The 27,986-nt window shown below is 40.1% G+C and overlaps 4 protein-coding genes and 1 gene segment (V, D, J or C); all 5 read left to right on the top strand.

Annotated features, from left to right (window-relative positions):
* The first annotated feature begins 3,525 nt into the window (after window positions 1–3,525).
* On the top strand, window positions 3,526–7,931 carry LOC128383400 (uncharacterized). The gene is made up of 6 exons (XM_053343029.1): window positions 3,526–3,571; window positions 3,727–4,071; window positions 4,204–4,245; window positions 4,376–4,486; window positions 4,599–4,633; window positions 7,842–7,931. Exons 1-6 carry the CDS (start codon window positions 3,526–3,528, stop codon window positions 7,929–7,931), a joined length of 669 nt encoding a protein of 222 aa, XP_053199004.1.
* Window positions 7,932–11,062: 3,131 nt separating this feature from the next.
* On the top strand, window positions 11,063–12,278 carry LOC128383876 (uncharacterized). Its single transcript, XM_053343467.1, has 6 exons — window positions 11,063–11,108; window positions 11,274–11,618; window positions 11,746–11,787; window positions 11,906–12,013; window positions 12,118–12,158; window positions 12,249–12,278. Exons 1-6 carry the CDS (start codon window positions 11,063–11,065, stop codon window positions 12,276–12,278), a joined length of 612 nt encoding a protein of 203 aa, XP_053199442.1.
* Window positions 12,279–18,074: 5,796 nt separating this feature from the next.
* LOC128383875 (uncharacterized) lies at window positions 18,075–19,618 on the top strand. The gene is made up of 5 exons (XM_053343466.1): window positions 18,075–18,120; window positions 18,282–18,626; window positions 18,907–19,014; window positions 19,128–19,162; window positions 19,496–19,618. The coding sequence occupies exons 1-5, from the start codon at window positions 18,075–18,077 to the stop codon at window positions 19,616–19,618; spliced, it is 657 nt and encodes a 218-aa protein (XP_053199441.1).
* Window positions 19,619–21,880: 2,262 nt separating this feature from the next.
* On the top strand, window positions 21,881–24,667 carry LOC128383399 (uncharacterized). Its single transcript, XM_053343028.1, has 6 exons — window positions 21,881–21,926; window positions 22,095–22,439; window positions 22,565–22,606; window positions 22,738–22,836; window positions 22,930–22,964; window positions 24,587–24,667. The coding sequence occupies exons 1-6, from the start codon at window positions 21,881–21,883 to the stop codon at window positions 24,665–24,667; spliced, it is 648 nt and encodes a 215-aa protein (XP_053199003.1).
* An 877-nt stretch (window positions 24,668–25,544) lies between these two features.
* Window positions 25,545–26,474, top strand: LOC128383398 (immunoglobulin lambda variable 1-51-like). The segment is given in 3 exon segments: window positions 25,545–25,590; window positions 25,751–26,095; window positions 26,353–26,474. Coding segments are annotated over 3 exon segments (513 nt in total).
* Window positions 26,475–27,986: the final 1,512 nt, after the last annotated feature.

Raw genomic sequence — 27,986 nt, 5'->3', positions numbered from 1 at the left:
GTGTGTGTCTGTCTCTCTCTGTGTGTGTCTGTCTGTGTGTCTTCTATCTGTCTTGCAATATATATTCATGTTTTTCATTAAAATAATGTTGATTACAAAATGTATTGATTTATGACAACCTCTTGAAACAGACATATTTTGCCACTAATGAGCCATGTGTAACACTTTTTAAAACATTTTTTCGTGAAGAGATTAAAAATAAAAATTATGATTAATATGAAAAAAAATAAATATTGGAAAATAGGAAATGTGCTAAAATATTTTCATTATTTTATTATTATAATTCAAATGATTACCATGATTATCATTATCAAATTACCATGCTAGCTAGCCAAATTACCTTTCAAGATGTAATTACTCTGAGAACGAGTAATCTTCCACTTCACAGCTTTTCCACAACTGGGATTAAACTGTCCCGATTGCAGGTAAGCATGGAGCTGACTGAAATATTCAAAATCGCTCATTTTAATCAATCCGCTGAAATTGACGGTGCAAGATTGAAAAGTGGCGCATGCGCGACTCACATCGAGTAACAGCGCGGATAGATACAAAGCGCATGCGCTACAGACTCACATCGGGTAACCAGACTCACATCGGGTAACACAACGCGCATGCGCGGCAGACTGACGTCAGGTAGCGTCATGGCGCATGCGTGAGAAACGCAACGCACAAAAAACCACAGTCTTACCTATGGTAGCAGTAGTTTGTCCAAGCGGTGTTGCCGTAGATATCCGTCCAAGATGGCGGACGATCGAGAACGCTACTGCGCATGTCAGACTCACATCGGGTAGGCGACTCACATCGGGTAGTGACAAGGTCCACATCACTTGTTTGACAGGAAGAGACAGCACAGTGTGGTCTGAGCTGCAAAGAGGTGAAGATCATGAGGCCTCTAAAGACAAAGCTTGTTGGAAAGTATAAAAGGAAGCATCATAATCAGACATATTTGTTTGGGACAAAATTAAACTAGCTGCTGCATTTATACTTTTGGAAAAGAAAATGTATATAAGCCAGCAGTCTGGTGGCAAAACCAGCTGTCTATATGACTCAAAAAGTATCCACCACGTGAATACCCCAACATCTTCTGTCTTTGTGAAATCACTCCACTCATTAATTGATACCTTATTACTTCATTACTTTACTGTCATATATCAACATCTACCTATAAAATTGAACAAAGAGGCCTGATGCAACTGTGTTATTGTTAACTGCACAGCTCTCCATTTAGAACAAATTGAGCCACAGTCTTAGGTTACACGTTCAGCGAACAGGTTCCTAATGTTGGGAGGTGTTCACAGAATCTGTTCATTTATTCATCAAGTTCAATAATGTAAATTTAATTGTAGCAGTGATAAATCTCACAGGGAATACATACTGAGGGTCATTGAAATATGACGAATATTCCATAGCACTTTACCTAACCTTTCGTCATAAGGTTGACACAACAGACCTAAGTGTGGAGTAATAGGATAAGTGATGATGATTTTTGCCCCTGACAAACATCTCAATGTTTTTTCAGGCAATGTTTGCATGCAGTATCCAATTGTGGCGCATCATGACAAGCATTGGGAAACATATTTAGCCTCTTCTTTAAACTTTTTTTTTTTATTCATTTGGCATTTTTGTCTTCATTGGATAGTGGGTAATGAAGTGGCAGATAAGAAAAAAGGGGAGGGAGAGATGTGTATGACATGGAATTGAACCAGTTATTTTGTAGTCATGTGGGATGTGTGGTAACCATTCTGTCTACTTTTAGAAACTTGCAATCCAAAATGCAATCTTCTTATTAGGTTTAGTTTTACAGTTTTTACTTTAGTTAGTTTGCACTGACAAATTTAAAGTGTTCTCCTGTTCAAAAACATCAGCCACACATGGTGAATAAACAGGTTGGCAATAGGTTAGATGTTCTTTGAGAGGAAGCATATAATTTGTGTTCTAAGTTTGTGAAAGTGTGTGAGTACATTTCCCCTTCAAAACATCCACATCATACAAAACATGCAGACGCTCACTGTCCAGGTCTTTGCACTGCTTTTGAAACCACTAGGTGTTATTGGCACTCTGTTTAATGCAGTTCAACCACTGATGACATCCTTCAAATATTCATGAAGTGCTGGCACCATATCTTTAGCTGATAAGGCCCCTTGGTGCAAAAAACACAATAGTTCCATATCACATTCTGTGCCTTAACGATTATTCTCCTCACCAGCCCAGAAGATTTTCTGGTCATCCAAGGGAGCACTACCAGTTGTGATTCTGACGTAAATATCCCAGCTTAGAATTACTCAACCCAAGTACAAAAGCACAGTACAAGTGAAGTTGCCTGTTTCGCGACATCTGTAATGTATAATGAGCACTTGCCGTGATCCAAGCTGTGGTCTGTTTTTTGATGGCATGGAAGATTTCGTCAGTCTGCCCACTTCGGGTATCATTCACCAGGGGTATGGTCTTCAGTGTATTTGCCGCAGATTCATCCAGCGCCTCTCTGGCTATGTGTCCGGTTGCAGGAAAAATGAGGTCTTCTGCAATGGTGTGGGACTCTGCTACCATGACCACAACCTTCAAGAAATTGTGCCAAACTGAAGTTGGTCAAGGTTTCTGAAGGCACAGGTAGAGACACAGAAGAGATTGTCATGATAGTCCATCACTGAAGCCACTCGGAGAGTCTCAGCCAAGGTGTCAAGCAGTGTCAGTTGCAGTGGAGGATCGGATCAAGCAGTGAACTCATGTTCACCATGGAGAGACATGTTAAGCTCAAGTTCACTATTGTTGCAGCACAGTGAGTTGTCAAACAGGCGAAAATGGTCCGACCATTGTCAGCGTTGAACTGGAGAAAGAGCCCAGCAGTATACAAAAGGCAGAACGGCTGCATCATACTACTTTCAGAAGCAGAAGCAGCAATGAGACCTGGGCATGATGGTAGGGGACAAGTTTAAAGTACGTCCATCCATGGAGAACTAAGCTGAAGTGAGGTAATTTGCTGCCAAGGATGAGAGTGGCAATGATGGGTGATTGTGTGCGTGTGATTGGAGGAGAGTTGGAGGTTAGAATCCAGTAAAGGGCAGAGCTTTTGTGATATAGAACTGTTCTTAGAAGAAGATATTTTGGTGGACAGAGACATGTACTTCCTCTTAGAGGGGACAAGGAAAATAAGTAGCGAGAATGAGTTGGATGTAATTTTATTTTATCATCCAGTCCAGTATTTATTATGTGCTGCTCTACATTTTCTTTTGCTTTGCTTACTGGATAATTTTTTGGTTTGTATTATTGTGTTGTCCATGTTTTGCTGTCTGTGCTACCATACCAGACTGATACAGAGAAGCTGAGAATACATTCCATCATGGCTGTAAAAAACTATGGGACTAAGTGAAGAATTGTATGCTGACTGAAATTCTTTGATGCATCTGTACAGATAGAGGTGAGCGATTGGAGCTTTCTAGCATTCACTATTCACTACCCCGCCCCTTTCCAATGAAACCCTCTTACACTGATAGAAAGAGTCTTTGCTGAGACACGGTGGTATGCACAATGAAGAGCTTCACCTTAATAACAGCATTCCTTCTCTGCAGCCTCAGTAAGTAGCAGTATTAAATTATTCGGAACAAGAAATATAAAACAAACCTCTCTTTCATGCAGGATTTAAACTTGCAAATCAGTTAGTTTTGAATTTATTTAGATGTTGTTTTATCAGCTGACGAGTAAATGTCTTGTTGTCTCTGTGTGTTTCAGGCTGGATCTCTGTCTCAGTTTCTGAGTCTCAGACTGTGGAGGTCCAGCCTGGTGATGAAGTCACACTGCAGTGCTCCAACATCTCCAAAAGTCAAACTCAGACAGAGTGGTTCAGAGTGGTCAACGGAACCAAAGCCAGCTGTATCGCCTCTATGTACGGATCTGACAACAAAGTTATACTCTGTGACGGATTTCAGAATGCAGAATTGGAAATTAGTTCAAACATCTCTACAGTCTTTCTTAAAATCACAAAAGTGGATTTATCTGACTCTGGACTGTATTTCTGTGGATTTTACATCGGCACAAACACAGTCATTGCTGATGTGACAGAGTTACACGTTCAAGGTAAGATTGTGGTCATGTTTTATCTCTTTCAGTTGACAGTTGAAACAATTATCACAGTGTGGTGTGGAAATACCTTAAAGACAAACAGGAAACCAATATGTGTATAATATCTTCACCTTTCTTTCTTTTAAGGTAATGGTGAATCTGAGGATGAAGCACATTTAAAGACTAAAAGTAAGATTTTCCTTTCTTCTATCAAGTTTTGTCAACATGTTAATTATCACAGAGCCAGTAATCTCAATCTTAACAATGTCTAAAGCCATCAGACTAAAGAAATATAGTCTAATTCCATCATTTTTTCTTGTAGAAGAGTCTGATGGAATAAACCTGATGAGTGTGATCCTAGGTGCTGTCATTGTCTTGCTCACTATGATCATCATTATCCTGGCTGTTCAAATCAGGAAACTTCAGACAGGTACCGCGAGTTTGAAACTTGTAGCACATACTCTTGTAAATTGTGTCAACATGAACAAATTCAAAGCTAAGCATGATCATTATGTAATCATACTTAATTTTTTATCATTTAGCTGCCAATGCCGAACAACAGCCAGAAAGAAACAAGGTGAGCCAACACTGAACATTCATTATGTGAACTGTAACCAGTGTGCTAATCTTTATTATCTCATAATATCTCTTCCACCTAAACTTAAATGAACCCCATTCATTTCGATTTTCAATTTCTGATTTCAACTATGATCTTCAAACTTTAAACTGGCAGTTTAGGTTCATTGATCTTATAAGTGACATTATTTTTTGTGCAAAATGTTTTATTTGTGTGAGCATGTGGTGTACTCAACATGTTAGCCAAATATTGGTGGTAGCCACACTTTACGCTTCTTCCCCACAGTGATTTGTCTTTTTCGCCTCTGAAACAACATTGAAGTGCTTCATTAGCTCAACTAGAAGATATTTCACCAGAAAAGACTAAAATGGGCCTTTCTGCTTTGCCTTCATAACCCTATAACTGTAAAACAAAATAGTTATTTAATTTCAACAATTTGATTTACAGAATATGGGCTCAGATGACCTGAACTATGCAGCACTCAATTTCCAGCCAAAAGCAAAAAGAACCCGTCGTCCTGCACCCGAAAGAGAAAAGGAACCAAGTGTTGTGTATGCTGCCACCAGATAGACTCAGGAGACGCCTGGAACTGCAGCTCGCTGTAGAAATTGTGTTTTATTACTTTTATCTCTGCTATGCTTTTGTGTGTGGGCAGGAGGGTGACTGACAAAAAATTAAACTGTGACAATGTTTCCATACTCAAGCTGTGGTTGTGTTTTCCTGCTCATATTTCTTCCTGTATTGCTCTCTGGGTCAAAGTCTATCTATTTTATTCTGCCATTTGGCTGAGAAGAACAAGAGCATGATGTGTGATGGAGGAGGAGTCAGAAAGGACATTCATTACTGTCAAATTTGAACAGGGAAGTCAAATCAGGGGTTTGTCAGGGGGAGGAGTGAGGGAGGTCCACATCACTTGTTTGACAGGAAGAGACAGCACAGTGTGGTCTGAGCTTCAAAGAGGTGAAGATCATGAGGCCTCTAAAGTCAAAGCTTATTGGAAAGTATAAAATGAACCTTCCAAAACTGACCTGTTTGTTTGAGACAAAATTAAACTAGCTGCTATATTAAGACTTTTTGGAAGCAAGAAAAAAGAGATAATATAGTAAAGCAGCACTGCGTGGTGGCAAAAGCTGCTGTCTGTATCAGTGAAAAGTCTCCACCACAGGAACTTTTCAGCTATGACCACAAACACATTGAGTGCCTTGCACATCACCATCTGCCTTTATAATTGAACAAAGAGGTCTGATGCACCTACGTCATTTGTAAACTCTCCATTTTGAACATACTCAGCCACAGTCTCAGGTTACACTGTCAGCAAATGGTGTTTAATGTTAGCAGGTGTTCACTGAATTTGTTCATTAATTCATTATGTTTCTATACTGTTCATAGCAGGGGTCTTCAACGTTTTCCAGGCCAAGGACCCCCAAACAGATGGAGACACAGCGGGGACCCCCTACTTTTACATATTGTATAAAATTGTGTTTTATATTAAACTGGTCCTATAGTGCCATGTATTATGTACCTTGTTATTGTGCATTCAATACTAATATTCAAATAATACCAGACATCCCAACCTGCAAGGGAGGTCCGTTCCGGGGGTGGGATTACTGTTACACTTGGTGTCGGTCAGTGCTGGGTGGGGTGGGGTGAGGTGGGGGTGCGATCGGTTTAATAAGCGGCAATACAGAGCTATAAAATAAGGATGCTTGATCTCACACGCTACATTTATAGTCACACACACACACACACAGTCACTCTCTAGTTCGCGCCCTTGCTCACTCCAGATTCCGGGAGATTGGATCTCATTTGTGGGCGTCAGGGAGCTGCTTTCAATATGCGGGAGACTCCCGGAACTTCCGGGAGAGTTGGGATATCTGTAATACACAGGTTCATATATTCATGTTTTTATTTAGCATGTGCAAGGTACGGCCTCGTGATTGGCACAGCAGCGATAGGGGTGGGTCCTCCTCGTTGGCGGGACAGGTGTTGTGAATGAACCGGTGCCCAGCTTGAAAGAGCTCCTGTGTGTCGCTGAATGTGTGCATTGCTGACTGAAAGACGTCTTCTGCCTCCATTCATCTGTTCACTACAGTGTGTTGGATTCATGTTAATGTGTATTTTAAGACATTTCAATTTATGGAACAAATTACGAGGGGGAATATAAAAAAATGTGTAATCAACTAAAACTTTCGCGACCCCCCTGCAGTACATCCCGGACCCCCTAGGGGTCGTGGACCCCCTGTTGAAGACCTCTGGTTTATAGGGTATTTTTGTCTCCACTGGATAGTGGGCAATGAAGAGGGAGACAGGAAATAAGGGGAGATGGAGATGTGTATGACATGGAATTGAACCAAGGATATTGTGGCTATATGGGATGTGCAGTAACCATTCCATCCACTTTAGGACGCATGCAATCCACAATGTTATCCTTTTTGTTTTTCAATAGAAAAACAAGCAACAACAAAACGTTTTTCTTCCCTTGCATAGACAAGTGTTGAAGTGTTTTCCTGTTCAAACACATCAGTGAGATAAGCAACTTGTAAAGCCACATATCATCAATAAACAGGTTGGTAACAGGTTAGTTGTTCTCCAAAAGGAAGTCTGTAATTTATGTTCAAAGTTTGTGAAAGTGTGAGTAGCTTTCCCCTTGAAATAATCCATGATACAACACCTTCACATTCTCACTTGCCCGGGTCTTTGCGCTGCATTTGAAAGTACCAGGGGCCTCATGTACAAAGGGTGCGTAGGCACAAAAACGTGTCATACGCTCTTTTTCACAGCAAAGTTCACATGTATCAAGAGTGAAATGACCGTGGGAATGTGCGGTGCCTAACGCCAACTTCATGGCTGGCGTACGCACATTTCTACAGCTGTTGATCCTTTGGCGACACTTAGAAGTGATGCTGGGAAACTGTTATAACAAATAAATGTGAAAACAATTAGTTCTCAGACTAAGTGATGTGCACATCAGAGACACTTGAACAATTAACACACCCACGTGTCCGCAATTACATGAGTGGACATAAAAGCATGCGCAAAATGGTGTAGAAAATACCGTTAACGACATTGGCTGCTTTAGCAATACGAAGAGAACGTGTGTTCAGAGATAGAGAGGATTTACTAGCACATGATGACAACTGGCTCATCAGGCGCTTTAGGTTCCCAAGGGCAATCCTCCTGGAACTGTGTGCTGTCTGTATCCATACAGGTGCTGACCACAATGGGGTTCCTAGCAACCGGGGCATTCCAGAGGGAGCTGGCTGACCGATCAGGACTGTGCCAGTCAACCCTGAGCTGAACCATGCCAGCCGTGTAGGACGGAATTATCTGCATGTCAGCCAGGTATATCAAATTCCCATACAATGCAGCTGAACAGGTCAACATGAAAGCGCAATTTGCAGCGAGAGCCGGTTTTCCTAATGCAATTGGAGCTATCGACTGCACACACAGGAAACATTTTCATTCGATCAATGTACATCGATCAATGTTAATCAACATTTTGGCGAGAGGGCCAGGTTCAACGCATGATTAATACATTCTGAGTAACAGCATGGTTGGGAACAGACTACAAGCTGGCACTGTGCGCAATGGGAGGCTTCTTGGTGAGTAAATAAATACATAAATAAATATAAATAATTTATTTGTGTGTGATTCGCAGATTGATCCAGCAGCTCTCTGACCATGTCAATGGTTGCAGGTAAGATAAGGTTTTCTGCAATGGTGTGGGACTCAGCTACCACGACCATAACCTTCAGGATATCATGGCAAACTGCAGTCAGCGGAGGATTTCTGAAGGTACAAGTAGAGACATACTAAAGATTGTCATGATTGTCAGTCACTGAAGATGAACGGAGAGTCTCAGCCAAGCTGTCAGGCAGTGGCATGGGATGATCGGATTAAGCAGTGAACTCATATTTGTCATCAACAGCAATGTAAATAATGAGATGCTCATTAGAAGCAGCAATGAGACCCGGGCACGATGGTCAGAGACGAGCTTGGAGCACGTCCATCCATGGAGAACTTATCTGAAGTGAGGTGATTCGCTGCCAAGGATGAGAGTGGCAGTGATGAATGATTGTGTGCGTGTGATTGGAGGGGAGTTGGAGGTTAAAGTCCAGTAAAGCTGGTCCGGAATGCAGCTGCCTACGTTCTGACAAAAACTAGAAAAAGAGATCATATTACTCCCATTTTGGCTTCACTGCATTCAATCTAGAATTGAATTTAAAATCCGTCTCATTACCTTCAAAGTTCTTAATGGTCAGGCTTCATCATGTCTTAAAGAGCTTATAGTACCTTATGTACCTACTAGAACACTTCGCTCCCAGCATACAGGCCTACTTCTGGTTCCTAGTATCTCTAAAAGTACAATGGGAGGCAGGGCCTTCAGTTATCAGGCTCCTCTCCTATGGAACCATCTCCCAGATTCCATCCAGGGACCAGACAACCTCTCTACATTTAAGAGTAGGCTTAAAACTCCTTTTTGATAAAGCTCACAGTTAGGGCCCGCCCAGGCTTTTTCCTGGACCAGCTCCTAGTTTATGCTGCTATAGGCTTACTGGGAGACCTGCAGTACGGTTTAGCTCCGTCCTCTGCCTGGTGTCAACTCACACCGGGAGTGTTACAGCTGCGGAGTGGAGCATGCTGTGGGAGAGCTGTGCCTTTTAAAATGAAGTTGCACTGTTAATACAGCAATTACGGCAGCCCTATCAAATCCGAACGGGTGCCTTTAGTCTACAGTAATTACTGTAGTAGCAGCACAACTAAACGGCCCGATTTTGTTAACTTGCTCAATTTTGGTTGATTTGGTAATTTTCTTTGATTTTTGTGCTTATCTCATGTGTCAGTAGGCTACGTAGCTAGATGGAGTCTTTATCTGTCTGTTTTATTCCTGTTTGTTGCTGAAATACGATCGGGAGGCTGCACAGGTTGTTTGATTTTGAAAGACGGAAGTTTTATTATGCTGATTCAGTGTCTGACTTCCTGTCTGGTGCAATCTGCTCTGTTGAGCTTGTTGCGAGTTAGAAACAGCTCCGTCAAAAATAGAAATGCTACCTATTGATAGCACTGCGGTGCAGAGAGCCGCTGCTGGGACGTTGCTGAGACGCTCTCGGTGGAGACACTCTCATTGATTATAGTGGTATCTATCAGCTCCGGTGACCACGGCGCAGCTGTAACGCGCCACTGACGGACCCGGTGGAAATTGGGCTTTAGACTGCAGGGGGAAACACATAAGTTAAACTTCTACTATGGAGTTCACTGTGCTTTTTCGTCTCACAGGTAATCCGGGCCTGTAGACGTTGCAATGACAGATGACAGCCTCTAACTTCAATGTTGATTTTCAATGAGCTTCTCTCTCCTATCCTTCCCCTCTCTCCTCTCTATCTCAACCGGTCAAGGCAGATGGCCGCCCACTTTGAGCATTGTTCTGCCTGAGGTTTCTCCCCGTTAAAAGGGACTTTTTTCTTGCCACTGTCTCCAAGTGCTTGCTCATGTGGGAATGTTGGATCTCTTTAAAATTAAACCTGAAGAATACGGTTTAGACCTGCTCTATGTGTAAAGTGCCTTGAAATGACATTGTTGTGTTTTGGCGCTATACTGATTGATTGATAAAGCTTGTGTGACATAAAACTGTTCTTAGAGGAAGATATTTTGGTGGACAGAGACCTGTAATTCCTCTTGGAGGGGACATGGGGAAATATGTAGTGAGAAGAAGTGCGATGTGATTTGATTTTATCATCCATCCATCCATCCATCCTCTTCCGCTTATCCGGGGTTGGGTCGCGGGGGCAGCAGCCTATGCAGGGAAGCCCAGACTTTCCTCTCCCCAGCCACTTCGTCCAGCTCTTCCCGGGGGATCCCGAGGCGTTCCCAGGCCAGCCGAGAGACATAGTCTCTCCAGCGTGTCCTGGGTCTTCCTTGGGGTCTCCTACCGGTGGGACGCGCCTTGAACACCTCACCAGGGAGGCGTCCAGGAGGCATCCTGATTAGATGCCCGAGCCACCTCATTTGGCTCCTCTCGACGCGGAGGAGCAGCGGGTCTACTCCGAGCTCCCTCCGGATAACTGAGCTTCTCACCCTATCTCTATTTTATCATCCAGTCCAGTATTAATTATGTGCTGCTTAATATTTCCTTTTGTTTTGCTTAATGGATAATTGTTTGGTCTGTATTATTGTGTTGCCCATGTTTTGCTGTCTATACTACCATACCAGACTGATACAGAGAAGCTGAGAATAACTTCCATGATTGCTATAAAAAATAAGGGAGTAACTGAGGAAATGGATGCTGACTGAAATTCTTTGATGCATCTTATACAGATAGAGGTGAGCGATTGGAGCTTTCTAGCATTAACATTTCATTACCCCGCCTCTTTCCAATGAAACCCTCTTACACTGAGAGAAAGAGTCTAGGCAGAAACATGGTGTTACGCAATGAAGAGATTCACCTTAACAACAGCGTTCCTTCTCTGCAGCCTCAGTAAGTACCAGTATTAAATTATTCTGAAAAACAAATATAAAACAAATTTCTCTTTCATCCAGGATTTAAACTTGCAAATTAGTTAGTTTTGAATTTATTCATTTAGATGTTTTTGTTGTTTCAACAACTGAGAAGTATAACTCTTGTTGTCTCTGTGTGTTTCAGGCTGGATCTCTGTCTCAGTTTCTGAGTCTCAGACTGTGGAGGTCCAGCCTGGTAAAGAAGTCACACTGCTGTGCTCCAAAATCTCCAAAAGTCCAATTGTGACAGAGTGGTTCAGAGTGGTCAACAGAACCAAAGCCAGCTGTATCGCCTCTATTTACGGGTCTGACAGAAAAGTTTCACTCTGTGATGGATTTCAGAATACAAAATTTGAAATGACATCAAACAACTCTACAGTTTTTCTTAAAATCACAAAAGTGGATTTATCTGACTCTGGACTGTATTTCTGTGGATTTTACATCGACACAAACACTGTCATTGCTGATGTGATAGAGTTACACGTTCAAGGTAAGATTGTGGTCATGTTTTATCTTTTTCAGTTGACAGTTGAAACAATTATCACAGTATGGTGTGAAAACAACATAAAGACAAACAGGAAACCAATATGTGTATAATATCTTCACCTGACTTCAAGGTAATGGTGAATCTGAAGATGAAGCACATTTAAAGACTAAAAGTAAGATTTTCCTTTCTTCTATCAAGTTTTTTCTTTGTGTTTATTAACAAGGAGCCAGTAATATGAAAATTAACAATGTGTAAAGCCACTAGTCTAATTCTATCATTTTTTCTTGGAGAAGAGTCTGATGGAATAAACCTGATGAGTGTGATCCTGGGTGCTTTGACTCTTTTGCTCACTATTATCATCATTGTTCTGGCAGTTAAAATCAGGAAACTTCAGACAGGTACAGCTAGTTTGAAACTTGTAGCACACACTCTTTTCAACTGTTGACATGAACAAATCAGCAATGATTATTATGTAATCAGACTTTTCCCTTTTATCATTTAGCTGCCAATGAAAAACCACAGCCAGAAAGAAACAAGGTGAGCCAACACTGAATATTAATTATATGAACTGTAAACAGCCTGTTAATAATCTTTATTATCTCATAATATGTCCGCCACCTAAACTAAAATGAACCACCACTTTCAATTTCTAATTTCAACTAAGTTAAGGTTAGCTGATGTGAAAAGTGACAGTATTTTTTGTGAAAAATGTGTGATTTTTGTCAGCATACGGCACACTCAAAATGTCAGCTAAGTGTTAATGGTAGCCACACTTTTCCCTTCTTCACCACAGTGATATTATTCTTTTTTCCCCCTCTGAAACAAGTTGAAATGCTTCATTCGCTCAACTGGAAGATATTTCCCGAAGAAAAAAATTAATTGGCTGTGCCTTTAGAATCATATTAGAGAGTGTTATTGTGCGTGTGGCAGAGTGTGTCTGAAGTATGGAGACAGAAAGTTATTTAATATTAACAATTGGATTCACAGAATCAGCACACAGATGATCTGAACTACGCAGCTCTGAATTTCCAGCCAGAAGCAAAAAGAACCCGCCATCCTGCAACCGAAAGAGAAGAGGAACTAAGTGTTGTGTATGCTGCCACCAGATAGACTCAGGAGATGCCTGGAACTGCTGCTTGTAGTGGAAATTGTGTTTTATTACTTTTACCTCTGCTATGCTTTTGTGTGTGGGCAGGAGAATGACTGGCAAAAAATAAACTGTGATAATGTTTCCATATTCAAGCTGTGGTTGTTTTTTCCTGCTCATATTTCCTCCTATATGTCTCTCTGGGTCAAAGTCTATCTAATTGTTTCTGCCTTTTGGCTGAGCAGAAAAAGACCATGATGTGTAATGGAGCAGGAGTCAGAAAGGACATTCATTGCTGTCAAACTTGAACAAGGAAGTCAAATCAAGGGGTTTGTCAGGGGGAGGAGTGAGGGAGGTCCACATCACTTGTTTGACAGGAAGAGACAGCACAGTGTGGTCTGAACTTCAAAGAGGTGAAGATCATGAGGCCTCTAAAGACAACACTTGTTATAAAGTATAAAAGGAAGCATCTAAAAGTGACCTTGTTTGGGATAAATTAAACTAGCTGCTAAATTAAGACTTTTTGGAAGCAAAAAAAAGAGATAAGTAAAGCAGAACTCTGTGGTGGCAAAAGCTGCTGTCTATATGAGTCAAAAACAAAGTCTCCACCACAGGAACTTTTCAGCTATGACCACAAACACATCGAGTGCCTTGCTATTCTTGCATCTGCCTTTATAATTGAACAAAGAGGTCTGATGCACCAACGACATTTTTAAACTCTCCATTTTGAACATACTAAGCCACAGTCTCAGGTTACACTTTTACCAAATGTTTTTTAATGTTTGCAGGTGTTCACTGAATTCGTTCATTAATTTTGAACTGTATGAAGTATGAAACAAAAATATAAATATCCTGAATTATAGGTATACATGCTTTTTAAACAAGTTAAACTGCTGATGCTTATCAAGTTTCAAGAATCTAAATTTAAGTGTAGCAGTGATAAACCTTTCAGGTAATATATTCTGAACATCACTGTTCTATAAAGAATGTTCATTTGCACGTCATCACAAGGCTGACATAACAGACCTAAGTCTGGGTGAACTAATAGGATAACTGGGCATGATTTTTGCTTGTGACATAAGTCTCAAAGTTTTCTTCAGATAATGTTTGCCTGCAGTATCCACTTGTTGAGCCTCATGACAAGCACTGGGAAACATTTATAGGGTACTTTTGTCTTCACTGGATAGTGGGCAATGAAGAGGCAGATAGGAAACAAGGGGAGATGGAGATGTGTATGACATGGAATTGAACCAGGGATATTGTGGTTATATGGGATGTGCAGTAACCATTCCATCCACTTTAGGACCCATGCAATCCACAATGTTATCCTTTTTGTTTTTCAGCAGTCAAGCAGCGTCAAGCAGAAGAGATGCTCATTAGAAGCAGTAATGAGACCCGGGCACGATGGTCAGAGACAAGCTTGGAGCATGTCCATCCGTGGAGAAGTAAGCTGAAGTGAGGTGATTTGCTGCCACGGATGATAGTGGTAGTGATGGGTGATCATGTGCATGTGATTGGAGGAGAATTGGAGGTTAGAGTCCAGTGCAGGGCAGAGCATGTGTGAGATAAATCTGTTCTTAGAGGAAGATATTTTGGTGGACACTGACCTGTTTTTGCTTTTAGAGGGGACATGGGGAAATGTGTGTAGTTCCTTCTGTTTTGCTTACTGGATAATTGTTTGGTCTGTATTATTGTGTTGCCCATGTTTTGCTGTCCATGCTGCCATACTAGACTGATACAGATAAGCTGGCTGTGGAAATTGTGTTTTATCTCTGCTATGCTTTTGTGTGTGGGCAGGGGGGTGACTGGCAAAAAATAAACTGTGATAATGTTTCTGTGGTTGTTTTTTTCCCTGTGTCTCTGGGTCAAAGTCTATCTAATTTTTTCCGCCTTTTGGCTGAGAAGAATAAGAGCATGATGTGTGATGGAGGAGGAGTCAGAAAGGACATTCATTACTGTCAAACTTGAACAAGGAAGTCAAATCAAGGGGTTTTTCAGGGGGAGGAGTGAGGGAGGTCCACATCACTTGTTTGACAGGAAGAGACAGCACAGTGTGGTCTGAACTGCAAAGAGGTGAAGATCATAAGGCCTCTAAAGTCAACAAAGGAACATTTCAGTTATGACCACACACACATCAAGTGCCTTGCTATTCTTGCACATCACCATCTGCCTTTATAATTGAACAAAGACATCTGATGCACCTACGTCATTTGTAAACTCTCTATTTGGAACATACTCAGCCACAGTCTCAAGTTACACTGTCAATAAATAGTGTTTTAATGTTAGCAGGTGTTCACTGAATTTGTTCATTAATTCATTATGTTTCAAGAATCTATGTTTAACTGTATGAAGTATGAAACAAAAAATGCAAACTTATCCTGAATTACAGGTATACATGCTTTTTAAACAAGTTAAACTGCTGATGCTTATCAAGTTTCAAGAATCTAAATTTAAGTGTAGCAGTGATAAACCTTTCAGGTAATATATTCTGAACATCACTGTTCTATAAAGAATGTTCATTTGAACGTCATCACAAGGCTGACATAACAGACCTGGGCATGATTTTTGCTACATGGGATACATGCAATCCACAATGTTATCTTTTTTTTTTAGTAGAAAAACAAGCAACAACAAAACGTTTTCTTCCATTGCACAGACAAGTGTTGAAGTGTTTTCCTGTTTCCAAGATGCTTGACTACTGCAACGTATAAGATAATGTTGCAGTAGTCTAGTCTGGATGTTATAAAAGCATGAATCAGGGTTTCAGCAGCAGAGAAGGTGAGTGAGGGGCGGAGACGGGCGATTTTCTTGAGGTGAAAGAAGGCAGTCCTGGTGATGTGGTTAATGTGGCGGTCGAACTTGAGTTGGCTGTCAAAGATGACTCCAAGGTTCTGGATGTGAGGGGAGGAGGACAGAGTACAGTTGTTGAAGGTGAGGCTGAAGTTTTGGGTGGGCCTGGTGTGGGATGTAGGACCAATGATGATGATGTCCGATTTGTCACTGTTCAGTTGGAGATAGTTTCTTTGTATCCATTTTTTAATTTCAGTGAGACAGTTGCTGAGTGTGGAGGGGGTGGTGTTGGTGATGGCTTTGGTGGAGATGTATAGTTGGATGTTGTTGGCATAACAGTGAAACCGGAGACTGTGATGATGGATGATTTTGCCAAGGGGGAGCATGTAGAGGATGAAGAGGAGGGGACCAAGCACCGATCCCTGGGGGAACTGGTGACGGTTGGTGAAGTAGGAGTGGATCCAGGTGAGTGCTGTGCCAGTGATGTGGTCTGAAGATTTCAGTCGGGAGAGCAGGATGGAGTGGTATCAAAGGCTGCTGTGAGGTCAAGGAGGATGAGGATGGTGAGGTGACCGCAGTCTGAGGAGAGGAGATCGTTAGTGATTTTGAGGACGGCTGTCTCTGTGGTCTGTTGAGATTGGAAACCGGATTGGAAGCATTCAAAGAGATTATTGGAGATGAGGTAGGTACTGAGTTGAGAGGCTACAGCACGTTCCAGGATTTTTGACAGGAAGGGGAGATTGGAGATGGGGCAGAAGTTACTTGGATTCTCAGTGTTGAGACCAGATTTTTTGATGACAGGTGTAGTGGCAGCCAGTTTGAGGGTTTGGGGAACAGAACCAGAGCTGAGGGAGGTGTTAATGATGTAGGTGATGAGTGGGGAGATGACAGGGAGGCAGTCCTTAATGAGTTTGGATGGGATGAGGTCCAGGGTGCAGGTGGAGGTTTTTATCCCGGTCATGAGAGTTGTTAACTGTGCTGGAGATATTGGAGAGAACTGTAACAGGGGCTGGATGGTGGCAGGTGGTGAGATGAGTGAGATGGGAAGGATTCCAGAGGTGTTGAGGTTACTGTAGATGGTGTCTATTTTTGTTTGGAAGTATGAAAGGAATGATTGGCACTGTTCAGTTATAAATGATGAGGGAGTGTTGTCGTGGGGTTTGAGGAGTGAGTTTATGGTGGAAAACAGAGCCTTGGAGTTGTTTGAGCCAGAGTGGATGAGGTGGGAGTAGTAGGTGGTACGGGCTGCGTTGAGTGCATCTTTGTAGAGTTGTAGGTGGTCTGTGTAGGCAAGATACTCAGATACACTCAGGAGACAACTGGAACTGCAGCTCACATTGGAAAAGATGTTTTATTATTTTTATTTCTGCTGTGCTTTTGTGTGTGGGCCGATGTCTGTAGATTCATCCATCTGTAATGCAAAATGAGCACAAGACTTTTTACAAGTCTGTTGTTTGATGTCATTGAAGATTTCTTCAGTCCACCTACTTATAGTATCATTCACCAGCGGTATGGTCTTCAGTGTATTGACTGCAGATTGATCGAGCAGCTTATCTTCAATTGCAAGGAAGATAAGGTCCTCTGCAATGGTGTGGGACTCCGCTACCATGACCATAACCTTTAGGAAATCATGCCAAACTGAAGTCAGCGGAAAATTTCTGAAGGTAAGTAGAGACCGAGACATACAAGAGATTGTCATCATCTTCAGTCACTGAGGATGAATCTCAGCCAAGGTGTCAGGCAGTGGCAACAGATGATCAGATTAAGCAGTGAACTCATGTTCGTCAACAACAGCCATGTAAAGCTCAAATTCATTATCTTTGCAGCACAGTGAGTTGTCACACAAATGGTCCATACATTGTCAGTGTTGGACTGGAGAAAGAGCCCAGCAGTGCACACAAAGCAGACAGGCTGCATCATGCTGCTCTCTTTGTGATCCCATCCGAGGCACGTCAAGCAGAAGACATGCTTGTTAGAAGCAGCAAGAGTTTGGAGCATGTCCATCCGTGGAGAACTAAGCTGAAGTGAGGTGATATGCTGCCAAAGATTATAGTGTCAGTAAGGGGCGACTATGTGCATGTGGTTGGAGAAGACCTGGAGGTTAGAGTCCAGTAAAGAGCAGAGCCTGTGTGAGATAAAACTGTTTCCAGGGGAAGATATTTTTGGTGGACAGAGACATTTTATTCCTCTTAGAGGGGACAAGGGGAAATATGTAGTAAGAATGAGTCTGATGTGATTTGATTTTATCATCCAATCCAGTATTAATTATGTGCTGCTGTATTTTTCCTTTTGTTTTGCTTAATGGATAATTGTTTGGTCTGTATTATTGTGCTGCCCATGTTTTGCTGTTTGTGCTGCCATACCAGACTGATACAGAGAAGGTAAGAATAAGTTCCATGATGGCTATAAAAAATAAGGGAGTAACTGAGGAAATGTATGCTGACTGAAATTTTTTGTTGTATCTTTTATAGATAGAGGTGAGCGATTGGAGCTTTCTCGCATTAACTATTCATTACCCCGCCCCTTTCCAATGAAACCCTGTTACACGGACAGAAAGTGTCTGAGACACGATGCTACGCACAATGAGGAGATTCACCTTAATAACAGCATTCCTTCTCTGCAGCCTCAGTAAGTAGCAGCATTATATTATTCTCAACACCACATACAACACAAACCTCACTTTCATCCAGTAAACCACCAAGATTTAAACTTGCAAAGATTTGAATTAATTTAGATGATTTTGGTAATCAGCTGAGAAATAAATCTCTTGTTGTCTCTGTTTGTTCCAGGCTGGTTCTCCGTCTCAGTTTCTGAGCCTCAGAATGTGGAGGTCCAGCCTGGTGAAGACGTCACACTGCAGTGCTCCAACAACTCACCATATTCAACTCAGACAGAGTGGTTCAGAGTAGTTGAAAGAAACAAAGTCAGCTGTATCGCCTCTATGTACGGGTCTGACAGCAAAGCTTCTCTCTGTGATGGAATTCAGAATGCAAAATTTGAAATGAGATCAAACAACTCTACAGTCTTTCTTAAAATCACACAAGTGGATTTATCTGACTCTGGACTGTATTACTGTGGATTCTACATCAACGCACACACAGTCATTGCTGATGTGACAGAGTTACACGTTCAAGGTAAGATTGTGGTCATGTTTTATCTCTTACAGTTGACAGTTCAAAACAATTATCACAGTGTGGTGTGAAAATACCTTAAAGACAAACAGAAAACTAACACGTGTATAATATCTTTGTCTTTCTTTAAGGTAATGGTGAATCTGAAGATGAAGCGCATTTAAAGACTAAGAGTAAGATTCTCCTTTCTTCTTTCTTCATTGTGTTTATTAGCACAGTCAGTAATCTGAATATTAACAATGTCTAAAGCCACAAGTCTAATTCTATCATTTTTTTTTTGTAGAAGAGTCTGATGGAATAAACCTGATGAGTGTGATCCTGGGTGCTGTCATTGTCTTGCTCACTATTATCATCATTGTTCTGGCTGTTAAAATCAGGAAACTTCAGACAGGTACCGCTAGTTTGAAATTTGCAGCACACACTCTTCTAAATTGTGTCGAAATGAAGAACTCCAAAGCTAAGCGTGATCATTATGTAATCAGACTTTTCCCTTTTATCATTTAGCTGCCAATGAAGAACCACAGCCAGAGGGAAACAAGGTGAGTCAACACTGAACATTCATTATGTGAACTGTACACATTAGTCTGTTAGTTTCCATGAAAATTTTAGATTTTTGTGAGCATGTGGCGTACTTAACTTGTCAGCCAAATGTTAGTGGTAGCCACACTTTTACCTTTTCCCACAGTGATATTGCTTGTTTTCTCCTCTGAAACAACGTTGAAAGGCTTCATCAGCTCAACTAGAAGCTCTTTCTCCAGAAAAGACAAAATTTGACATTTCTGCTGTGCCTTTATAACCATATTTACTTATCGGAAGTAAAAGTAAAAGATTGTTACAAAATAGTAGTTTAACAGTAAGAATCTGAATTACAGAATATGGGCTCAGATGACCTGAACTACGCAGCTCTGAATTTCAAGGCAAAACCGAAAAGAAACCGCCAGGCAGCAGCCGAAAGAGAAAAGGAGCTGAGTGTTGTGTATGCTGCCACCAGATAGACTCAGGAGACGCCTGGAACTGCAGCTCAAAGTGGAAATTATGCTTCATTTTTTCTATATCTGCTGTGCTTTTGAGTGTGGGTAGGGGGGTTACTGACATAAAATAAAACCTTGATGATGTTTCTGTACTCAAGCTGTGGTTGTATTGCTCATATTTTTTCCTGTATGTCTCTCTGGGTCAAAGTCTGTCTCATTTTTTTTGCCTTCTGGCTGAGAAGCACAAGAGCATGATGTGTGATGGAGGAGGAGTCAGAAAGGACATTCATTACTGTCAAACTTGAACAAGGAAGTCAAATCAAGGGGTTTGTCAGGGGGAGGAGTGAGGGAGGTCCACATCACTTGTTTGACAGGAAGAGACAGCACAGTGTGGTCTGAGCTTCAAAGAGGTGAAGATCATGAGGCCCCTAACGTCAACACTTGTTGCAAAGTATAAAAGGAAGCATCTAAAACTGACCTTGTTTGGTACTAAATTAAACTAGCTGCTGCATTTAGACCTTTTTTTGGGGGGGGAAAGATAATAGAGTAAAGAAGCACTTTGTGGTGGAACAAAACTGCTGTCTATGTGAGTCAAAAACAAAGTCTCCACCACAGGAACATTTCAGTTATGACCACAAACACATCACTTGCTATTCTCACACAACAAGAAAACTGCCCCTTTCTGTTTATACAAATAATAATTTAATTTGAGCACTTTACTTCGTAGCACTTTACTTAAAAATTCATCACAGTACTGATGTAACAGACCTAAGTTTGGGGGAATAAATAGAATAACTGGGTATGTAAATTGCTCCTGACAATAGTCTCAAAGTTTCATCACAGTATTATTGCATGCAGTATCCATTTGTGCCTTATTACATGCATTGGGAAACACGTTAAGCCTTTTTAAGTGTTTTTTTCTGTGTTGTGTGTGTGTGTGTGTGTGTGTGTGTGTGTGTGTGTGTGTGTGTGTGTGTGTGTGTGTGTGTGTGTGCGTGTGCGTGTGTGTGTGCGACTGATATTTTTGAATAGTGGCAATGAAGAAGCAGACAGGAACCTAGGGGAGAGAGAGATGGGTATGAGAGGGAATCGAACAAGGGGTATTTATCGTGGTTATGTACTATGCACAGTGACTATTCAGTCTACAGCTTCTTCTCCCTTGCATGAACACATTTTGATTCATTTCCTCTTCAAACAGTGAAATAACAGTGAGATAAGCTACTTGTGCGAGTCACACATTGTCACTAAACAAGTTATCAAAAGACCAGTCGTTGATGTTCTATGGTCTATGATTGTATAACTGAACACCAGTAAACCTACAAATGCTCACTGCCCAGGTCTTTGCACTGCTTGAGTGTTCTTGACGCTCTGTTTAATGTGGTTCACCACTTTAACGACATCTCTCATAGTTTTATGAAGTGCTGGCACTGTATCATTGGTTGTTATGGCCCCTCGCTGTAAAAATCATTGCTTCCATGTTTGGGATGATGATCATACTGGGAAGATGAAAACAATTCATAATCCCAGCCTGTTGTATATGAATGATAATGCACCATAGGGTTTCCTGATATGCAAAGATAATGTACGTTGATGAGATGTAGATGCCCAAAATGAAAACTGTTGTCTTTTTTATTGATGAGTATTGAGAATACTGATTTTAACTATTTGTTTCGCAGTAACTATATCAAAACCACTAATGCTTTATGCTCGTCTAATGAAGGCTCAGCTACATTTAAAACTGGTGACTACAGACACAGAAACTTTGTACCTCCTTTGAAAACTAGACAACTCATTCATTTGATGGATCAACTGGGAGCTGATCAATGTAAGTGATCATAGGACACATGATATCAGTTCCACTCAACATGAGAATCAACCCAAACATCCATAAAAAACTGCATCAGGCATTCAAATATAACACCACAATCTTGTCATGTTTAATACTTAATGCCAGACTGTAATATACTGTATCTGTAGAAAACTGCAGGAGTCACAGATGAGTTCTTTATGCATCTGCAATTCTATGAGGCCATGTTTGTGTCAAATTGCATCTGACACTGTTATAATGTATCATAAGATTTTGAGTCTTCTAGCACCGCCCTGCCAGTGAGGTCAAAATTCAAACATCAAAGTGAAATAATATTTACGCAAAAGGTGTTGCATTGTATTGCACGTCCCTGAGAAGCAGAATAAAAGAATCATAAAGACCCCGCCTCTCTTAACCGCTTTAAAAGAGCTCAGTGATATGAACTACAGTATACTGACAGTGACACGATGATAACCGCAATGAAGAGCTTCACCTTGATAACAGTTATATTTCTCTGCAGCATCAGTAAGTACTGTTACTTGATTATTTTCAGCACCAAACATTGCAACTGTCTCTTCAATCCAGTGAAGAACCAGGGTATTGTCAAATGAATTGGTGTTGAATTCGTTTGGGTGTGCTGCGGTTGTTTTATCAGCTGAGGAGTAAATGTCTTGTTGTCTCTGTGTGTTTCAGGCTGGATCTCTGTCTCAGTTTCTGAGTCTCAGACTGTGGAGGTCCAGCCTGGTGAAGAAGTCACACTGCACTGCTCCAACATCTCCAAAAGTCAAACTCAGACAGAGTGGTTCAGAGTGGTCAACGGAACCAAAGCCAGCTGTATCGCCTCTACGTACGGGTCTGACAACAAAGTTATACTCTGTGATGGATATCAGAATGCAGAATTTGAAATTAGTTCAAACATCTCTACAGTCTTTCTTAAAATCACAAAAGTGGATTTATCTGACTCTGGACTGTATTTCTGTGGATTTTACATCGGCACAAACACAGTCATTGCTGATGTGACAAAGTTACACGTTCAAGGTAAGATTGTGGTCATGTTTTATCTCTTTCAGTTGACAGTTGAAACAATTATCACAGTGTGGTGTGGAAATACCTTAAAGACAAACAGGAAACCAATATGTGTATAATATCTGTCTTTCTTTAAGGTAATGGTGAATCTGAAGATGAAGCACATTTAAAGACTAAGAGTAAGATTCTCCTTTCTTCTATCAAGTTTTTTCATTGTGTTTATTAGCACAGTCAGTAATCTGAATATTAACAATGTCTAAAGCCATCAGAGTAAAGCCACCAGTCTAATTCTATCATTATTTTCTTGTAGAAGAGACAAACCTGATGAGTGTGATCCTGGGTGCTGTGACTGTCTTGCTCACTATTATCATCATTGTTTTGGCTGTCAAAATCATGAAATGTCAGACAGGTACAGTTGGATAAAACATTTTAAACAACAAATACAAGGGTTGTGTTAATTATCATTAACCAATCATTCATCATTTTGTCTATTGTCATTTAGCTGCCAATGAAGAACCACAGCCGGGGAGAAACAAGGTAAACCTGTTTTAAATACATAGCTATAATGGTTAAAGGTCATAAGATTCATTAAAGCACTCATTTCATTTCATTATTAAAGATCTTTGTCCCAATGTGAAGCTGTGTGAGGCAGGAAATCATCATATTACATATACACCTCAATTAATCCTGATTGCTGATTGCATCCTCCTTCCTAACAGTCTCTGTGTGACAAAGCAAAGAAATACTACAAACATACTACACAATGTTAAATAATGAATGTTCACATATGTAGAGGTGATGGTTCTGTATTTTTACTTCAGTCATTCTGGATGATATTTCATGATGGTGTGAACAAATATTGAACTTTGGTTAAATCATTTATCTGTTTTTATTTGTTTGTGTTTGTTTCTTTTATAACTCTTACTAATCGATGATGAATCCTTACTAAATCTGGAGTAAACCAGTGTATGTGTATAGTATGTGGCTGAAACACAAAATTTAGCCATCAGCCAATACATGAATAACAATTGTGCTTACAATAGTGCCTACAAGTACCATGGAGTTATGCTATATTGAGATACAGTGTGTGACTCAAACTCTCTGATTTACAGAATTTGGGCTTTGATGACCTGAACCCTTCAGTGTGGATGTTCCTTCCAAAAACAATAAGAAGCAGGAGGCCTCCAACAGGGAGAGAAGAAGATACTCATGTTCTTTATGCTGCCACTAGATAGACTCAGGAAGCAACTGGAACTGCAGCTCTGATGCTTTGCTTTTGCTTTTCAAGTGTTAATATGAACAAGTGGACAAGTAATGTTTGCTTTATGCTTGCTACATTTTCTATTACTTCAGCACTGATTAAATATCACTCACTGGATCCCTCACTTCAAAAACAAACCATACCATGTTATTGTACAACATCAAACAAAAAATGAATAAATAAAGGCTCAACATAGCATTGTCTTGTGCAATGGGAGAAAAACTGGATAATACAAATGAACTAAACAATAAATGAAATAAACAGGAAACAGTGAAAAAAGGAGTATAAGAAATACAATTTTTTTTAACTTTAATAATCCTACAGGTTGTGTATCTTTAATTGGTGACTCTCAATTCAAGTGCAGTCATTCCAGTGTAGACCCTCATTCTACACAATGTTATATTGTAGATTATTTTTCTTTGTTTAATAAAGTGTCTATATTAGTGAATATATGTCTGTATTCATTTATTGCTCATCTTTCTCTTTTTCATTCTTTAAGCCAAAGTCTCTGTCTTTCTTATTCTGTGAGTCTATGATCTTCATCTGATGGTAAAAAGAGCATACAGTATGTGGTGTTTGATAGAAGAGGAGCCAGAAAGCAAAGTGACTGTCAAACTTATTTATACAGATAGAAAGATGGAGACGGTGAGTGAGTGAGTACATGTTACTTGTTTAACAGGAAGAGACAGCACAGTGTGGCTTGAGCTTAATGAAGTTAAAATAAAGCAGTCTCAAGAGTCAATGTGATAAAGAAACCATTGAAACCTGCCTATTCCTCCTCTCATACAGACAAAACATAACCAGCATGTATTTCTATCGACTCTTTTTTAAAAAAAAGTACAGATAAATAAATAATAAAATACCAATGATGTAGTGACAAACAGCATTGTCTCTGTAGGCCAAAAGTCTCTACCAGAGGAAAACTTCAGCCTCGACCACAAACATCAAAAGGCTTCCTGCTTTCAAAGACCAACAGTAATGCCACCCGGCCATGAATCTCTTTTCAAACTATTATCACTTCACTGCTCATATTTTACACAAACTGCTTTACCTTGATAAGCTACAACAACATCTGCCCTCAAACTTGAAGAGGCCTAATAAAACTGCTTCACTGTTGCCAGCACACATTCATAGCTCTGCATTTTGAGACAATGATGTATTCTAGTAGTCATATAAGAATATTGAGAATACTGATTTTAACTATTTGTTTCACAATAACTATATTAAAACCACTAATGCTTTATGCTCGTCTAATGAAGGCTCAGCTACATTTATATCGGGTGACTACAGACACAGAAACTTTGTACCTCCTTTGAAAAAGTATTTAGTCAGCAGGGCAGATTCTAGCAACTAGACAACTCATTCATTTGATGGATCAACTGGGAGCTGATCAATGTAAGTGATCATAGGACACATGCTATCAGTTCCACTCAACTTGAGAATCAACCCAAACATCAATAAAAAACAGTGTCCGGCATTAAAATATAACACCACAATCTTGTCATGTTTAATATGTAATGCCAGACTGTAATATACTGTATCTGTAGAAAACGGCAGGAGTCACAGATGAGTTCTTTATGCATCTGCAATTCTATGAGGCCATGTTTGTGTCAAACTGCATCTGACACTGTTATAATGTGTCATAAGATTTTGAGTCTTCTAGCACCGCCCTGCCAGTGAGGTCAAATTTCAAACATCAAAGTGAAATAATATTTACGCAAAAGGTGTTGCATTGTATTGCAGGTCCCTGAAAAGCAGAATAAAAAAAACAAAAAGACCCCGCCTCTCTTAACCGCTTTAAAAGAGCTCAGTGATATGAACTACAGTATACTGACAGTGACACGCTGATAACCGCAATGAAGAGCTTCACCTTGATAACAGTTATATTTCTCTGCAGCCTCAGTAAGTACTGTCACGTCATTATTTTAAGCACCAAACATTGCAACTGTCTCTTCAATCCAGTGAATGACCAGGTTTTTAGTTAGTGTTGAATTAATTTAGATGTGCTGTAGTTGTTTTATCAGCGGAGGAGTAAATGTCTTGTTGTCTCTGTGTGTTTCAGGCTGGGTCTCTGTCTCAGTTTCTGAGCCTCAGACTGTGGAGGTCCAGCCTGGTGAAGAAGTCACACTGCAGTGCTCCAACATCTCAGCAACCCCAACTCAGACAGACTGGTTCAGAGTGGTCAACGGAACCAAAGCCAGCTGTATCGCCTCTATGTACAGGACTGAGGACAAAGCTTCTCTCTGTGATGGATTTCAGAATGCAGAATTTGAAATGAGATCAAACATCTCTACAGTCTTTCTTAAAATCACACAAGTGGATTTATCTGACTCTGGACTGTATTTCTGTGGATTTTACATGAACACACACACAGTCATTGCTGATGTGACAGAGTTACATGTTCAAGGTAAGATTGTGGTCATACTTTATCTGTTTTAGTTTACAGTTATCACAGTATGGTGTGAAAACAGCATAAAGACAAACAGGAAACCAAAACGTGTCAACATCTTCATCTGACTTCAAGGTAATGGTGAATCTGAAGATGAAACACATTTAACGACCAAAAGTAAGAGTCTCCTTTCTTCTCTGAAGTTTTTCAATGGGCATCTTATCAGAAAGCCATTGTCTGAAGCCATCAGACTAAAGACACATTTTGTCCTGTAGAAGAGTCTGATGGAATAAACCTGATGAGTGTGATCCTGAGTGCTGTGACCGTCCTGCTCACTATTATCATCATTGTTCTGGCTGTTAAAATCATGAAATGTCAGACAGGTATAGTCGGATAAAACATTTTAAAGAACAAATACAAGGGTTGTGTTAATTATCATTAACTAATCAAGCATTTTGTCAATTGTCATTTAGCTGCCAATGAAGAACCACAGCCAGGGAGAAACAAGGTAAACCTGTTTTAAATATATAGCTATAATGGTTAAAGGTTATAAGATTCATTGAAGTACTCATTTCATTTCATTATTAAAGATCTTTGTCCCAATGTGAAGCTGTGTCAGGCAGGCAGTCATCATATTACATATACACCTCAATTAATCCTGATTGCTGACTGCATCCTCCTTCCTAACAGTCTCTGTGTGACAATGCAAACAAATACTACAAACATACTACACAATGTTAAATAATGAATGTGTACAGATGTAGTGGTGATGGTTCTATATTTGTACTTCAATCATTCTGGATGATATTTCATGATGGTGTGAACAAATATTGAACTTTGGTTAAATCATTTATCTGTTTTTATTTGTTTGTGTGTTTGTTTGTTTTCTTTTATAACTCTTACTAATCAATGATGAATCCTTACTTAAACTGATGCAAACCAGTGTATGTATACAATATGTGGCTGAAACACAAAATTTAGCCATCAGCCAATACCTGAAAAACAATTTTGCTTACAATGTTGCCTACAGGAACCATGGAGTTATGCTATATTGAGATACAGTGTGTGACTCAAATTCTCTGATTTACAGAATTTAGGCTTTGATGACCTGAACCCTTCAGTGTGGATGTTCCTTCCAAAAACAATAAGAAGCAGGAGGCCTCCAACAGGCAGAGAAGAGGACACTCATGTTCTTTATGCTGCCACTAGATAGACTCAGGAAGCAACTGGAACTGCAGCTCTGATGCTTTGCTTTTGCTTTTCAAGTGTTAATATGGACAAGTGGACAAGTAATGTTTGCTTTATGCTTGCTACATTTTCTATTACTTCAGCACTGATTAAATATCACTCACTGGATCCCTCACTTCAAAAGCAAACCATACAGTACAACAATGTAATTGTACAACCTCAAACAGGAAAAATAAAGGCTTATAATGGCATCATCTTGTGCAATGGGAGAAAAACTGGATAATACAAAATAAACTAAACAATAAATGAAGTGAACAGGAAACAGTGAAAAAGGAGTATAAGAAATATATATACATTTTATTTTTACTCTAATAAACCTACAGGCTGTATATCTTTAATTGGTGACTGTCAATACAAGTGCAGACCCTCATTCTACACAATGTTATACTGTAGATTATTTTTTCTTTTTTTAATAAAGTGTCTATATTAGTGAATATATGTCTGTATTCCTTTATTGCTCATCTTCCTCTTTTGGACTCTTTAAGAAGATGATCTCCATCTGACGGTAAAAAGGCCCAATTTTTTCTTTTCTGGTGAAATATCTTCTAGTTGAGTTGATGAAGCATTTCTATCACGCTTTTACAAACATAGAACAGAAATCATAGCATTCCTTTTGGAGAACTTGATAGACGAAAAAATTATATTAGTATTTAAATGTCCG

The sequence above is a fragment of the Scomber japonicus genome, chromosome 22 (genome assembly GCF_027409825.1).
Source record: "Scomber japonicus isolate fScoJap1 chromosome 22, fScoJap1.pri, whole genome shotgun sequence".
In the NCBI taxonomy this organism is placed as follows: domain Eukaryota; kingdom Metazoa; phylum Chordata; class Actinopteri; order Scombriformes; family Scombridae; genus Scomber; species Scomber japonicus.
The sequence above is the reverse complement of the archived record's forward strand: the minus strand, read 5'-3'. Positions and strand labels throughout refer to the sequence as shown.